The 16211-nt window shown below is 50.9% G+C and overlaps 1 protein-coding gene across 1 annotated transcript in view; it reads right to left on the bottom strand.

Annotated features, from left to right (window-relative positions):
* The window catches only part of LOC110574210 (protein transport protein Sec16B), a 40964-nt gene that overhangs the window by 775 nt on the left and 23978 nt on the right, over nt 1–16211 (bottom strand). The window contains exons 13-25 of the mRNA XM_021682866.1: nt 15841–15958; nt 14524–14635; nt 12659–12764; nt 10890–11030; nt 9658–9768; nt 8502–8568; nt 6930–7199; nt 6087–6154; nt 2730–2882; nt 2463–2558; nt 2051–2153; nt 1836–1915; nt 671–769 (exon numbers count right to left, since the gene is read on the bottom strand). Of these exons, the coding sequence (XP_021538541.1) occupies nt 671–769; nt 1836–1915; nt 2051–2153; nt 2463–2558; nt 2730–2882; nt 6087–6154; nt 6930–7199; nt 8502–8568; nt 9658–9768; nt 10890–11030; nt 12659–12764; nt 14524–14635; nt 15841–15958 (1524 nt within the window). The remainder of the gene's footprint in view (nt 1–670; nt 770–1835; nt 1916–2050; nt 2154–2462; nt 2559–2729; nt 2883–6086; nt 6155–6929; nt 7200–8501; nt 8569–9657; nt 9769–10889; nt 11031–12658; nt 12765–14523; nt 14636–15840; nt 15959–16211) is intronic.

Genomic DNA, 16211 nt, shown 5'->3' with positions numbered 1-16211 from the left:
TCAATTTTATTAAGAGACAAGGCCAGGGCGCCTGGGTGGCTCAATTGGTTAAGCGACTGCCTTCGGCTCAGGTCATGATCCTGGAGTCCCGGGATCGAGTCCCGCATTGGGCTCCCTGCTCAGCAGGGAGTCTGCTTCTCCCTCTGCCCCTCCCCCCTCTCATGTGCTCTCTCTCTCTCTCTCAAATAAATAAATAAAATCTTAAAAAAAAAAAAAAGAGACAAGGCCAAATGGGTACATAAGAGCAATCAATCTACTCCCAAGTCACTGAAGGGCAAGGAGTTTAGTTTCTCTCAAAGTTTGCAATGATCCCCGACACCCCCAGGTGGAGTGATGGTATTTCCACACCACTGGTACCAACACCTATGTGTCTCTCAGAGTCTCAAGACCTGTGAAAGGTCAAGAGTGGTATTACTAATAGTGACACTGACTGAGCATTTTCCATGCATGAGGCCCTTCACACACATGCTCCCATTTAATCCTCACGCCCCCCCCCCCTGCGAGGTGGCTACTACTAACCCCACTTTACAGATGCAGAAACTGAGTCTTATAGAGGGTAAGTCATTGTACAAGAACCCACACACACTAAGTGGCAAACAAGGAATATAAACTTGGATTGCCTTCATCCAAAATTTGTGCTCCTAACCCCTCTCCCTCAGGGCGCCCTTACCTGGGGGACCTGAGATGGGTTGTAGAGAGGAACACTTCCTTTCAAGGGAGTTGGGGGAAGCAGAACACCAGGGTTGAAGTAAAGCTCAGAGGAAACAGCCTGTGATGGAAAATAATAGAAAATCCTATCAGTCGCCGCTTCTGGTTCCAGAACATCAAGGGTTTCCCTCGAGTGTCAACTCTGGTCAAGAGATACCGATGAAAAGGATTTCCTGATAGACCTCAGGGAATTCAAGCAAACAAACGTGATTCAAGTGGGCACGGCCAACCCCTGGGTCTGGGGTGGCAAAAGCAGAGGCTCAGGGTCTGCTGCACCTGGAGCGAGTGACAAGAAAAAGCCACTGTCAATTCTCTTGATAGCATCATAAAAAGTAGTATCATATTCTCGGAAAGGCCTAAAATACTGCAAGAGTGCTCTAACCCAACCACAAGAAAATAAAAATGTTTTCCTAGCAATCGGCATGAAATCCGTACCATGTGGACGATTCATCAAGAACTTTTTACAGCCCTTGCCAAAGTCCCTGGTGAACTCTGGGACACGGAAAGAGGCCGTTCTCTAGACTTCACCTAAGGAAGTCGTTATGGGCTACATCATGTCCCCTTGAAACTTCCTATGTGGAGATTCTAACCCCCAGTACTTCAGAATGTATTTAGAGGTAGTGTCTTTAAAGAAGTGTTTGAGGGGGCGCCTGGCTGGCTCAGTCAGTAGAGCATGTGACTCTTGATCTCGGGGTTGTAAGTTCAAGCCCCACGTTGGGTGTAAAGATTACTTAAAATCTTAAAAAAAAAATAAAGAGGTGATTAAGGTAAGATGAGGGCATTAGGGTGGGCCCTAAGTCAATATGCCCGGTGTCCTTATAAGAAGGGGAAGTTTGGACACAGAGACACACAGAGGGAAGACCCTGTGAAAGCCATGGCCATCTACAAGCCAAGGAATGAGGAGAAACCAACCCTGCCAACACCCTGCCTCAGACTTCCAGCCTCCAGAGCTGTGAGGAAATCACTTTAGGCTGTAGCCTGTGACATTTTGTCATGGTGGCCCTAACAGACTACTACAGAAGCTTTCTGCCCTCACCGGGTGGCACCTCCAGCCCACACTGAATGTTCAGTCCTTGCACACACAGGCCTCTGGTGGGGCCCTAAGCTCCAGCCCAGGGGCTGCTCACCTCAGGCCCAGACAGGCCTTCACTCCCAGCGCCCTCAGCTGCTCTCCCACCGGACGCTGATCCTCGGACTTGGCCCTCGCCTGGAAAGCAATGAGTCAGAGCTGTTTCCACTGCTCAGGGCTGAGGAAGGCCCGCTCTCAGAAGGTACCCCCAAGGCCCGAGGTACCTCAGACCCAGAGAGCCCACAGACCCAGAGGACATGAGGTTGGCGGTACCTGTCGCTCCAGACAAGGTGTCCGGCAGAGACTGGGGCTCCGGGAGAGAGGTCAGTGTGAAGCCAGGGCCAGCCTCAGGGGGAGAAGATGCTCTGGAGGTCTCCTGCGTCGTGGAGAAAGACAGGCAGAGTTAGAGGTACTGGTTGCTAACAAACTCATGCCCACAACAGTGGCCCCAACCTGTGACCTGCGGCTGGGGACTTGCCCCAAAACTCTCGTGCCACCCCTCTGCTCAGTAATCAAACAACTACTGGTGCCCTAAAGTTAATATTCTTCGTCCTAATTTTTAAGACCCAGTTGGCCTTTGCCAATTGCCAGATGCCAGCTCTGGGCCCCAGAGGCTCTGAGGAAACTTCCTCCAATGGACCCACAGGAGAGGAAGGGTCCTTGCCCCTGGGGCCCTCTCACTTACCTCAGAGTTGGGACTGTCAGATGAGTCTTCTCCAGAGGCGGATGCATTGTTGGTGGGCTTCGAGCGAAACCAGCTGAACCAGCCAAACCCGGAGCTCTGGAAGGGAAAGGAGGAGATTTAGGGCCTACAGGTGTGCTTCTCCCACTGACTAGGAGACAGGCCCACCCCAGTATGATGCTGGGGAGTTGGAGGCCCTGCCAAAGCCTAGGTTCCCAAGCCTGCCCCCCACACCATTTGGGAAGGGGACGGCAGAACAAGACCATCCACCTTCATGTTCTCTTTCTCGTCTCCTGGCTTTTCTTTCTGTGCCAGGCTTTGGGAAGATTTTTTATCTGCCTCATCGGAGGACTCCTCCTCATCCTCCTTGACTGAAACAGTGGAACTCTCAGAATTATTTCGTGATCTGGGAATCGCTGGCACCTGGAATTAAAGAACATAAGAACGAACTTTTTTATAGCATTTGACAGGTTATGAGGGCAAATCACATGTTCTCCCTCACCAGCCCCGCTCAGTAAATCACTGGGATGGCCTTACAGGCTCACATTTTACTGACGAGGAAATCAGGCTTAGCTAGGAGAAATGATTTGCCGAAGGCCGCAGGACAAGGCCAAGCCCATCCCCATCCTTGTGTTATCCCCTAATCCTCGGGGCTTCCGGCCGCTGTGCTCCCTCCGCACATCAAAGTTCCAGAATTATGCTGAAGCCTGGAGCAGAGGATGTGGAAGGCCCCCGGTGGAGAGGAAGCGGGACAGGACACACCCCATGGGTACCTACACACCCAAAGGACAGAGACTGACCCTCACTCATCCGAGAGCTCATTCCTAGCAGACTTGTTCAAGATCAACTGCGAACAAATGCAACAGAGAAGGGCAAAATATGCCCATGTGCCTTTATATTTGTGGGGGAGTGGAAAATATACATAGCATAAAATTCACCGATTTAACCATTTTTAAGCGTGCAATTCAGTGGCATCAATATATTCCCAATGTTGTATAGCCACCACTAATAATCCATTTCCAGGGCGCCTGGGTGGCTCAGTTGGTTAAGCGACTGCCTTCGGCTCAGGTCATGATCCTGGAGTCCCTGGATCGAGTCCCGCATTGGGCTCCCTGCTCGGCAGGGAGTCTGCTTCTCCCTCTGACCCAGCCCCTCTCATGTGTTCTCTCTCATTCTCTCTCTCTCAAATAAATAAATAAAATCTTTTTAAAAAAAATAAAAAATAATCCATTTCCAGGGGCGCCCGGGTGGCTCAGTCGTTAAGTGTCTGCCTTCCGCTCAGGTCATGGTCCCAGGGTCCTGGGATGGAGCCCCACATCGGGCTCCCTGCTCTGCGGGAAACCTGCTTCTCCCTGTCCCACTCCCCCTGCTTGTGTTCCCTCTCTCGCTGTGTCTCTCTCTGTCAAATAAATAAAATATTTTTTAAAAATAATAATGAATAATCCATTTCCAGAACATTTAATTAACCTCAACAGAAACTCTGTGCCCACTAAACACTAACTCCCCATTTTCCCCTCCCCCCAAGCCCCTAGTCACCTCTACTCTTTTTGTCCATAAATTTGCCTCTTCTAGGCACCTCATATAAGCAGAATCACACAATATTTGTCCTTCTGTGTTATATTCACATTTTATACTCCAAAAAGGCATAATTGGTACAACCCTTGGAAATACTTTGGCAAATCTAGAAAAAACTTCGATTTTTATTCTGAGTACAGCATTTACTAGGTAGTAAGCACTGTTCGAAGCATTATATATAGTGATTCGTTTAATCCTTACAACTGTCCTGTGAGGAGGGTTATTATCATCCCATTTTACATATGAGAAAACTAAGACACAAAGATTAGGCAACTTGTCTAAGGCCACACAGCTAGGAGATGGCAGAGCAAGGATTCAAACCTCAGCAGTCTGACTCCCTTTCTAGGAATTTCTCCCGGTTGAGTAATTCAAGAAATACACAAGGCTTGCACGTCCATCACTAGAATGTCCACCACTGTGTTTTACACGTGAGGGGAAGGGAAAGGAAATCAAAGAGAGAGGAGGAAAGAGAGAAAAGGAAGAGAGACACACTTGAAATGTCTGCCCCCCCCCCCATTCTGACCTCTGCTCAAGACCTCCCCAGAGGGGCCCTCCCCGGCCAGCCCATCTAAAGTAAAATCCCTCATGCACACAGTTGTTTATTTAAGTCACCTCCACTAAACAGAAGCACATGGGAGTAGGCTTTGTCTGGTTCCCTGTGTGTCCCCAGCCCTGTGACTGTGCTGGGGACATTATAGGAACTTGGGATTTGTGAATGAATGAATGAATGAATGAATGAATGATGGTGCTTTCACATAATGGACTTGATCATACCAATATTAAAAATCATTAATGGGGGCACCTGGGTGGCTCAGTCGGTTAAGCGTCTGACTTTGGTTTCTGTTCAAGTGGTGATCTCAGGGTGGTGAGATGGAGCCCCATGGATGGCTCCATGCTGAGCGCAGAGTCTGCTTAAGTTTCTCTTTGCCCCTCCTCCACCCTTGCATGCTCACTCGCGCTCTCTCTCTCTCAAATAAATAAATCTTAAAAAATAAAATAAAATAGGGGTGCCTGAGTGGCTCAGTCGGTTAAGTGTCTGCCTCAGCTCAGGTTGTGATCCTGGGTGATTTTTTGCTAATTTTATGCTATGTGATCTAATTGCCCCATATAGGGCTCCCTCAGCAGGGAGTCAGCTTCTCTCTCTCCCTCTGCCCCTCCCCCGACTCGGGCTGGCATGCTCTCTCTTTCTCTCTCATAATAAAATAAACTTTAAAAATAAATAAAATAACAATAAAATAATAAATAAAAATAAAAATCATTTATGAATGACATGGAAAACCTCATTTTATAGTATTAAATAACAAATAGGAAATAAAGTTTTCTATACACATTTAGAAACATATGAGTAATATTTGATTGATAATTTATGATACTTTTTCTTTATTTTTCAAGTTTTCTATAACAGTAATGTACGACAGTACATTTCGGTCAGAAAAAAATAAGGAAAGCATAAAAGTTTTTAAGTCCTACAGCCCCATTACTACTTGAGACATTTATAGGATGTAACCACTATTTATGTGATCAAATTTATACAATGAAACCCTCCAGCCTTCAGGCAAAACTAAAGAACATCTCAAATACCCATTGTTGGGGGAAGGGTGCAGTCGTTGGACTGCTAGCTAACACAGTCAATTAGGCAGGGCCACCTCCAAGACCTTCCAGCCTAACTGAGGAGAAAAAAGACACAGCGGCCATAAATCCTTCTTGGAAAAAGAAGTGAGGTAAAAATTACAATAAAGAAAGAAGCATCAAGAGTCCCCCATGACAGGGCAGGATGTGGTGAGTGTTTGGTGCAACAGGTGAGGAGAGGATGTGAGAGATCTCTGAGGCCAAAACAAAACTCGGCCCCGCCACCCCTCCCCCCATGGACACTGGTTGTGTCAAGAACATGGCCCTCCTTCCCACCACTAGGATTTGGTGAAACAAGGTACAGTGTGGAAGGGAGAGCAGGTACCAGGCAGAAGAAGGAGTCTGCACATGGCTAAGAAATCTGGGCCATTGGAAAAAACCTGAAGCATTAGAGTAGGCATCTGCTGTGCTTTGTCTTCTCACCTGGGGTTGGGAAACAACATTTTGACCATCAGGATGCTGGAAACTTCCTTGAGACACTGTGTTCTCTCCTATGGCACAAAACACAAACACCGTGATTTGAACTTGAGCTTTTCCTATCTAACCTGAAGAAAGAATGGGACGCAGTCAGCTTTTCTAATTGCCAAGAAGCTGCAGGTCCAAGCCCATGACTCCAAGTGGGTCACATTAATGTGAAGTCCACATACAAAACCCTCTCAATTCCAGCCGCCTGAAGACATGCTGGTCACCTGACCTCTACTCCAAGCCAAGCCATTCCTTAGGAATCCTGGAAACCAGGGCCACGTGGAACTAGATCACAGGGATCCTCCCGACTTTCCTCATTTGAGCCTCCTGTCTTGGACAGGACATTATCTTAGAAGGTTGAAGATCTAATCCAGAGCTCCCCTGGTGTCACTCAGCACGGCTCACCACACTCAGCCCCTCTGTTTCCCATCACCACCCTTGGGAGCAGGACAGTGACCCCTGACAGTGAGCTCTTGGGTGCAGGACGACACAGCTGGAGGCGCAGATGGCATTTCCCTCCTTCCTCCACCCTGCAACCTCTCTTCTAGAAACTATGCATCCAAGAGGAGGGCAGGAGGAACTGCTGTTGGCCTTGTCGTTTGTCCCAGTGGAGAGGCAGACTGCAAAGGAAGGGAGTAGCGTCCCTCGGACGCATGCAAAGGACCAGCCCCAGGGCTGCCGCGTAGTCAGGCGCACGCCCACCATTCAGGGCTTTATGGGCTCTGACCCCACCTCCCCCTACTGGTCCCTCCACCTCCCTCTTTGCTTCCTCCCCTTCAAAACTCCTCACCCAGGTCTTACCAACGGGTGGGTGTATCTGCTGGGTTTCCTCCCAGGCTCCTCCTCCAGGAGTCCCTGTCACGGCCAGGCTGCCACCAGTCCCAGGAACTGAGTAAAGAGGCACAGGGACCCCGGTCTGCCCCACACTTCCTCCTGCTGGGTGGGGAAAGGGCTGTTGCAGGCTGGGCTGGGACGGCCATGTCTGCTCTAGAGATGGCCACAAGGCTGAGCGGTCCCCAAGGGCTCCTGAGTCGCTTTGATGTCCCGAAAGATCATGGTAGAAAGTGCGTTCTAAGGACATAGGGCAAAGAAGAAGAGCTGAGACCTGAAATATGGCATTAGAATGGACCGATCACACCAGAACCATTCCTGCCCACGTCCTCCTTGGAAAGAAGTCACAAAGACAGGCCGCTCGATGTGGCTGCCGTTCATGCAATGACAAGTACAACCCAGCAGTGATTGGAACGCCTCTCACTGCTTATGACTTAGAGTTGACAAAATGATTTCCTTCACTCCCGTGTATGATCTCCGAGCCTTAAAGGAGCACATTAGTGCACTGGGGGGATAGAAATTACCACCTCATTTAATGCCATACTTTTTTACTTTGGGATAAACTTTCCCCTTTAAGGATTTCCTCATGGACTTAGGTGTTTGAACAGTTTCTAGTTAAAACCCGAATCGGACCACAGACATGATGGCTTTGCCCTGGAAGCAAGTGTGGAGGTATTCCTTCTGGCTCTGCCATTTTGCCAGTGAGATGGATGGTGGTGTGGACGTGTGCCGTGATGGGCCCAAGGTCACGGGGCTGCTGGGGCTGCTGGCCCACATGCTCAGCTGGATGACGAGAGACACAGCTGCCTCCTAGCAGAAGCGGCGTTCAGAAACACCCAGCCTGGCTCCCCTCCAGCCCGTGACCTTCACAGGTTCCGTGACATAGCGCCAAAGCCCAGGCGCAGAAACCTCGCCTGCCTGCCTTGCCTTCCCCTTGCTCATCCGTGAAGGAAGTGCTAAAGGGTGGGAAACGGCTAGAAGTAAAGAGAAGAAGCCCTGCCCTGACCCCACTATGGGGGGGTAGCTGGAGGAAAGGGCGCAGAACCAGCTGGGGGTAATACTTTCTGCCCGACCCAGCGCCCAGAGGAAGCCTGAGGGGAAAGGAGGGACGTGCTGAAAATAATTTGAAACGTATGCCACATGTGTATAGCAATCGAATGCTCAAAACTCAAACTGATAGCTCAAAAAAACCTTCTTATGTCTCCAACACCTACGTGACGTATGGACAATCCACCATCTCTGGCTTCCTCTCAGGGGGGAAGCTACTGAGGCTGGCGAAACCATGAGATTACAACACAATACAATGAGGATTAAAACCTGAATGTGAGGCAGAAACTCTCACAATGCGGGAACTTAGCAGTGTTGGGATGCCTGTGGCCGGCCGGAGCTGTGGGGAGAAGGTGCCTGGACCAATGGGTCAGATTGAAACAGGCAAGGAAGCGCTCCAGGAAGGGCAAGCAGAGTGTTTCCTAAGGTCTGCATCTCGTATGACCAGGTGCTGAGCGTCAGCCCTCCCCACACTCAGGTCGTCGGCGTGGGTACCTGCCGTCCCTCTGGCTCCCGAAGTATCTGAGTGAGCAGAACGAAGATCCCCAGTGTCTCCTGCTACCTTGTGCTAGTAAAATAAAGTAAAATCTTTTTAAGCCACACAAAGAAAAGCAAGAACAGGGAACAACAGTTTAAAAATTAAGTCAAGGGGTGGCTGGGTGGCTCAGTCGGTTAAGCGCCCCTGCCTTCGGCTCAGGTCATGAGCCCGGGGTCCTGGGATCAAGTCCTGCATCGGGCTCCCTGCTCAGCGGGGAGTCTGCTTCTCCCTCTCCCTCTGCCGCTCCCCCTTCTAGTGCACTCGCACATTCTCTCTCTCTCTGACAAAGAAATGAAATCTTTAAATAAATAAATATTTTAAAAAACAAAAACCAAGTCAAAAAGAAACTTCAGAGGGAGTGGCAAGGTAGGGGAACGTTGCCTGAACGCCAAGGGCTGGTGGGAGAGGCACATGGGCAGGAGGGAGGCCTCAGCCCTGCTCAGAGCAGGCAGGGACCAGGACACCAGCGCTATCCATCATCTCCCTGAGGAAGGGGCAAGTGGAAGGGACCAGACCGCGGGGCCCAGGGCCCCATGTGCGTAGCACAGGGCGGGAATCAGGGCTGCGTGTGCCTTGAAAAATCCACCCTGTCCTGTCTTCAGAGACGGCGGAAGAAAGAGAATGGAGGCAGCCCCCTTCCAATTATGTTACAATTACCGCTGGCAGCTTTTGCACTTGTCAGAACAAAAAGGAAAGGCCTGGAAATCTTTTAAGCAATTGCCCTACATTCCATGAAAGTGACATGGGTCCACTGTGATCGTAGATCCTAACAGAGAGATGAAAGCTTTAATGGTCATAAAATGTATCTTCTAGGACCCCCGAGAAGGGTGGCAAGGGGCATCGGCAAGAGGGCCCCAGGTCTCACAGGCTGACACAGGAAACCCTTTCCACCCTAGACAGGGACCGGGGGGCGGGGGAGGGGGGGCGGGAAGCTGGGAGGCTGAGCACCACCCCTGCCCAGGTCAACCTGTGCCTCGTGGGTGCTGGGGGACTTCAGGGCCCTCCACGGGGTCGGGGACTTGCCAAGGTCAGTGCCTGCCTACTCGGTGCTAGGGGAGCGAAGAGAGAAACAAAGGTCTCAGCCCCTGGCCCGGCTCCAGCCCCACTCACCGCCAGCTCCTCGAACCGCCTGCGAAGGGGCACCAGCCAGGCTGGCTCCGGGTCCCTGTCTCCACGGTGTCTCTCTACAACCAAGGGATCTGACAGCTTCAATCTCTCTGCTAGCTGTGCCAGGTTTCCAGCGGGGTCAGGGGTGAAGGTAAGAGAGGGGAAAGGAGAAACAGAAACACAATGGGGAACGAGGCAATAAGGGAATGGGATAAAGACAATCTTCACGCCCTTGCCAATTAGATTACAAAGAATAACCGAGAGGTAGCAAATTCAGCAGGTACCTTCCCGAAATTGCAACATAAACAAACAATTAACCCATCTTGGTGTTAGATCCTCCATAAGATGTAAGAAGAAACTGTTACCCAGCTCTGCATCTCTGCAAAGAGGGGTAGAGCCTCTAGCGAGGCTTCCCAAACTCCAGTGCCCTGGGGAACCACCTGGACTGTTGCTAAAATGCTAAATCTGATCCCAGAGTTCTGGGTGGGGCCTGAGATGCTGCATTTCTAACCAGCTTCCAAGTAATGCCCACACTGCTGGTCGAGGGACTACCTTGTGTTGCAAGATTCTACTCCCTTATGAAGTCCCCAAACTTCCCAGCTCCTCCGTGCCAGGTCCCTGCGGCGCTACAGCCCCCGGCCTGTTGGCAGACCCCTCAGGGGCAGGGGGCTTGGCACTACAGATGGGTTGGCTATAGGATCCAACCCTGGGCTGCTGGACTCTCTAGCTAATGGATTTTTCTTTGGTTAATTGGAACTACTATTTGCCTGATTGTTTTTTTCCCCAGGAACTAAAAGTTGATTTGTTTTTGTTTTCTTTTTTAAATGTATCTCACATGTGATAAAATATTCCATGCATTTAAAAGCATTTTAATAAGGATCATTTCCTGTTTTAATCACTAAAATATATTTTCCAAGTCCGGCGTTTATAATTAGAACGGTTCACCGTAACGTGCAGTTTCACTGTCCCAGAAAAGCAGTTGCAACACTAAGTTTCTGGCAGAGCACATGCCTGGTTTCCCGTCTCCCGATCCCACCACCGTCCGCCCACTGCCCGTTTCTTTGTGTGGTGTCAGGACTCGGCTTATCACACCTGGGCACGCGTACGTGGTCAAAGACAGCCATGGGCTCCAATTTTCCGGCATGTTCCAAGGAGATGTGGAGTCTAAGCTACCCTACAATAGCTTTCTCTGAACGCCGAAGATAAAACACCCGCAGAGAACCCTTTGAGAAACTCACCTTGATGAGTTCCCCTAATAGCACTGGGTGATTGCTCTCTTTCTGGCTAAGGAGGGCCGCACCAATGGCTTCGCAGTAATGTAAGGCCTGGGATGCAAGGCCGTAATCTGCCAGCCGGGAAGCATAAAGGAGCTTATACACCTGTGAAGAGGAACAGGGCCAGTGAGGAGTCCATCCAGGCAGGCATAGAAGGAGAGGAACGCAGATAAGACTTCCTGGAAGCCAGCTCCCATTAACTCTGCCATCCACATCTCAAGGAGGGCCTTGTGCCATTTGGGGCATCCTATCTGGGTATGGGCACAATTTCAAATCCAGCCTGCAGATCCCGCATCATGGAGAGAGTGATGGGAGTCACCATCAGTTCAGTCTCCGTAGACCGAGTCCCCATCAAAATACACCAGACTACTTACTTCTTATCAGGAAGCCCAGCCACCTGGAAAGCCTGGTGTAGGTGGCGTGGAGGACCAGGCACCAGGGGGGACATAGAAAGGAAGAAGAAATGACTCAGATGCAGAGCAGGCGGGTATTCACAGAAGCATCAGGGGTAGAGCAAGATGGAGCGTGACGGTTTGGGAATCAGACAGGTCCAAGGTCAAATCCCAGCTCCACACTGGGTGTGCCACCTTGGGCTGGTTATCCCACCCCCCTGTGCCTCAGTTTCCTCACTCTAATATGGGGATAATAATACTATTTACCCTTTGGCTGTTGTAAAGATTAAATTAGATAATCCACGCAAAGGTCTTGGAACAAATGGTACGCAAGAGATGTGAGCCAAGAGCATGTAACTCCCCTGAGCTTCAGTTTCCTCTTTTGGGAAAGGGGGGTAATCATGCACACCTCACGGGATGGGAAGTAATACCCTAAAAACACAAAAGCACTATGCCCGCACCTAGAGCGTACTCACTAAAACTAGCTAATCCCCTACTCTCAGCCCAGAGGAGACTGAAAGGGGGGGATGACCCAAGAAGGGAGAGAGGGATGAAAGGACTGTTCAAGAGGGAGCTGGTCTGGCATGGCTTTGCCGGGGAAGGAGAGTCTTCGGTAAAAGACCGAAAGAAGATACTAATGGGGTCACTTCCCTTCTCATAACTAATTCACTCATTTTCAAGTTTTGGTTTTGTGCTTTGTGTTGTGGGGTGAGTGTGTGTGTGTGTGTGGCCGGGTGCACTCTGGGGGCAGGCTCTGAAGGAGTCTTGATGAATCTGAGGTGACAACAGGGCATCCAGCAGAGAAGTTGAGAGAAGAGAGGAGAACCCGCAGCGTGCACTCCACCTGCACAGCTGAAGCCCCAAGGGGAAGAAGGAAGGGTGAGGACTGGGGACGGAGCCAGGAGGAACTTTCAGAGCTCGAAGACAGAGGGGTCCAAAAGAGAGGGCAGGAGCAGGTCAGACGGAGGGAGCAGGCTGGGCAGCCCCTAGGCTGGGCCTCCTTCTCCCACCCCCGGCAGGATGGCCAAGGGGCAGAGGAGAAGGGAGAGTTGTTTGGGGAGAGCAGAGCAGAAGTTGCTGCAAAGCAGATGTGAGGAGCAGAGACCCCAGGACACTGGCTGATTTCCATTTGTCAGGTGGGAGGCAGGAGCCTCCGGCAGAGGGGGCACTGCCGTGTTTTGCTTTCATATCTTAAAAGGTAGACCTTTAGGAGACCTAGGAAGAAATCCTAACTCTTCCCACACTCAAGCTAATGAAGAAAAGTGCTGTCGATGACTTAGCCCGGCTACTCCATGCCAAATAGTAAAGCTGGAAATCCAGCTGCTGACAGTCGTGCGTTACCTGGAAAGAAGGGATGAAGGATTTGGGGCGGCCCAGCATCTGACAGTACTCGAAGATTTCCGTCCTCTGGATAGCCTCGGTCGTTGCAAATTTCAAAAACTCTTGACTAAAACCAGGGAATAATAATAAAAGAAATTGAGGCATGGTGGGAGGGGAGGGGTTTCAATCCTAGCAGACAAACACCAGCTGCACCCGTTAGTGGTAGAGATTCCGCCCTGGGCTGATCCCTGGGATGGCTCCCAGGCAGGAAAGACGCTCTGGGCCTCCAGAGTGAATGTTTGGCCTCCTCTTGTTCCACCTTCTTGAGGCTGGAGATGGAACAGAACACAGGCCTGCACCAGAGGTGCTGGGGAACAAAGATTGCAGAAAAGAGTGGGGTCCTCCACCTTCTTTGCTGGAGGGTCCCCTAAGGCAAGCTGCTCTCCCTCCCACCTCGGCGGGGCACTGGGTGCTCCTCTTAAACATGCTGAGAGCGAACCTTAGTGCCTGGAAGGCCTAGAACGTGCACCTGTGAGAGGCCACTCTTGGCCTGAACAAAAGAGAAGAAGGAGTGATGTAGGGCCCCAAGAGCACCGAGAAAGGTGGCCGAGAATGGGGCGGACAGCTGAGCCAAAAATCAAATGACAGTCCCTGAGCCAGGTGTCCATTCAGCCAAAGACGAAGCGGGCTGAGCGAAGGTGATCCAAGGGGCTTCCAGACGCCTCCACGTGCCCCAACAGCTTGTGGTATCTGAACTCACGGTCCCTCCCGGCTATCCCCAGAAATGCCCTCATGCGACACAAACATAGGAGAGAGACGAATGAAGCCCTACGCATTTCTTGCCACACTGGGCACAGATGGGATGTGACAAGCCCACTAGACACCATCGGAGACCATGACAGGAGAGAGCCCACCACGAGACCGCCATTTCCGCAGAGGTAGGCTGCTTGGTGCAACAGTGATCAGTCGGGGCTTCGCAGCCTGACAGCCTGGGTTCCAAGTCCAGGGTGACCCCGCGCTAGCTGTGCTATCTCAGGTTAGTTACTTAACCTCTCTGTGCCTTGGTTCCCCTCCTCTATCAAGTGAAGGTTAAAAATATACCTTATTTAGGGGCGCCTGGGTGGCTCAGTTGGTTAAGCAACTGCCTTCAGCTCAGGTGGTGATCCTGGAGTCCCGGGATCGAGTCCCACATCGGGCTCCCCACTCAGTGGGGAGTCTGCTTCTCCCTCTGACCCTCTCCCCTCTCATGCTCTCTCTCACTCTCTCTCAAATAAATAAATAAAATCTTTAAAAATATATATATATATACCTTATTTATAGGGTCAATCTGTAATGATTAAAGGAAACAGTGCAAATAAAATGACTGGCACAGTGTAAGGGCTTAGGAACTCTTAACTATTACGGGGAGGGGAGAAGAGAGATCCAGAACACGGAGGACTGCTAGGAAGCAAACGGGTCTTTCTGTCCATTTATTCATTGTCTACGGGATTATGAAGATCCTTCTGCGTGAAAAGCCTGATGTTACGGCCAACAAAGAATAAGTAACAGGTGGGACTTTGAGTAGCTTGTGCACCAAGTCGCTGTAGGGGTGTAAAGAGTAAGCATAAACGTCTTCCAATCTCCACTTCCGCGCAGGGCGGACTCTGGGCCCGCCCAGGGTTGCCTAACACGGAGCCACAAGCCGCGCGGATAGCACTAACGAGTCACAAGAGGTGACCTCTGCTCATGGAGCCAGGGTGCCACCCAGTGGTCGGAGGGGCACAATACACCCCAAAGGCACACAAGCCAGTTTGGGGGAGCAGGACTGGGGCCTGAGGCCCCCTGGTGGTGTAAAACAATCCCCCAGAAAACGTCCTTCCCGCTCCCTTCCCCAGAGGACCACGTACCTGTGGTTGCTGCCAAGCAAGGCCAGATGGTCTGTCTTCACGGTGTAGTGGCCGAAGGGCACGTGGGCCATGAGGTAGCAGAAGTGGGCGGCCTCCACCAGCCCCTTCCCTGCTGCGGGAGGAGGAGAGCAAGCCCCAGTCACAGAGCATGCCGTGTGGGGACCCACTTTCTGGGCGGGATGGGAGAGGGCCGGCAGGGGTGCTCGGGGGTCAGACGGGAGAGTCCTCAAGGGGGCGCAGGGGAGAACGGTTCTCATCAGGAGTCACATGCCCCAAACCGCACACCCCCTCCCACCCGCGTTCTTGGCCTCAGTTGGACACGCCAATGTTCTTCGGTCAGAATAGGTCACTAATTCCTGTTCCCCTCCTGTATTTGTCATTAGGAATTTGCTAAGCATTTTAGTCCTTCCTGAGGGTGAAAAGGAAGCAGATGCATACACCTGAGCAAAGATGGGGGCCATGGGGAGTAGCCGTTTTTAAATTAGGCTTCTTGGGGCACTAATGTTTCTCTTGCCGAAGTCAAACAATAGGAAACTTTTCCCAGGGCTCATAAAATTCAAAATAATCACCACCTTGTTCCCATTTCCAGAATGTTCTCCCATACATTTCCCATGACCTCAAAACTGAATTAATTCAAGTAGGTAAAGTGCCCAGCACAGTGCCTGGCACCCAGGAAGGACTAAACAAATCCTACTTCCCCTTCTGCCCGAGTGTGAGCAGCCTGCTAGCTGACTTGGCAAACCCTACACACAGCTATTTTCAGTTTAACAGAGCACTATACCACAACGTTTACAAAGACTATCATGATTTCTAGATGTTCTGCCCCTTAACCAAATCTGAGAACCACTGATCTGGAACATCCAATAGCCCATAAGTGTTTATAAGACCACGTTCACGAGAGAGAATACAAGTACAGATTACACAATTACCCAGGGTAGTTCGGGCAAAGACAGAGCTTGCTATCTGGCCGAGCTGGGTCACTGTACGACTAACCATAACAGGAGCCGAGGTCCCCCAGTGTTAACTCCGTCTTCAGGGGAATCTGACCAGGGATAGAAAGCCAACTGTTGCTTCTTTTAGCCGCACAGCCCAAATCTCGGGGGTCTGGACTGCATTGGCTTGCAGCAGAAATTCTGGGAAATGGAGGCAAGAATGACCCTCCCTTCCCTGGAGTTTCTGTCCCCCAAACACGGAGGCTCCTGGGTCAAAGGAGAGCCTGAGGCACAGACTCGGGCCCAGCACAGCACCTAAGAGCCTACAGACAGATGTTTGTCTGTCTCCCTACAGAAGAGGGTAGCAGGGCTGGCTTCTGCTTACCCAGGGTGTCCCCCATGGTGATAATCGCCCGCTGAAGCAGCTCCGGGTCCCCACCCTGATTCGACAGAATCACAGCCAAGTGAGGCCTCCAGTCTCCCCACTGCTTGTCCGCACAGCACTGAAAGGCAGCAGACAAAATGGGAGATTTACTGACTAATGTAGGGCTAGCCAGAGTGTAGGAGAAGAAAGTTGTCCATCTCCTAGTTCGGAGTTCAGGGAATGTGTGCTTACACCTTCCTGCGGTGCTGTCCTTGGTTGATTTCGAGATCTCCTTTTAAAAAGCAAGACTCCTAGAAGGATGGGTAGCAGACAGACAGGTGCACCTACATACATTCAGAGGAATATAGGGAGGTAGGTAAATAAAATGACAC

Source organism: Neomonachus schauinslandi, chromosome 6, assembly GCF_002201575.2.
Source record: "Neomonachus schauinslandi chromosome 6, ASM220157v2, whole genome shotgun sequence".
Classification (NCBI taxonomy): domain Eukaryota; kingdom Metazoa; phylum Chordata; class Mammalia; order Carnivora; family Phocidae; genus Neomonachus; species Neomonachus schauinslandi.
The sequence above is the reverse complement of the archived record's forward strand: the minus strand, read 5'-3'. Positions and strand labels throughout refer to the sequence as shown.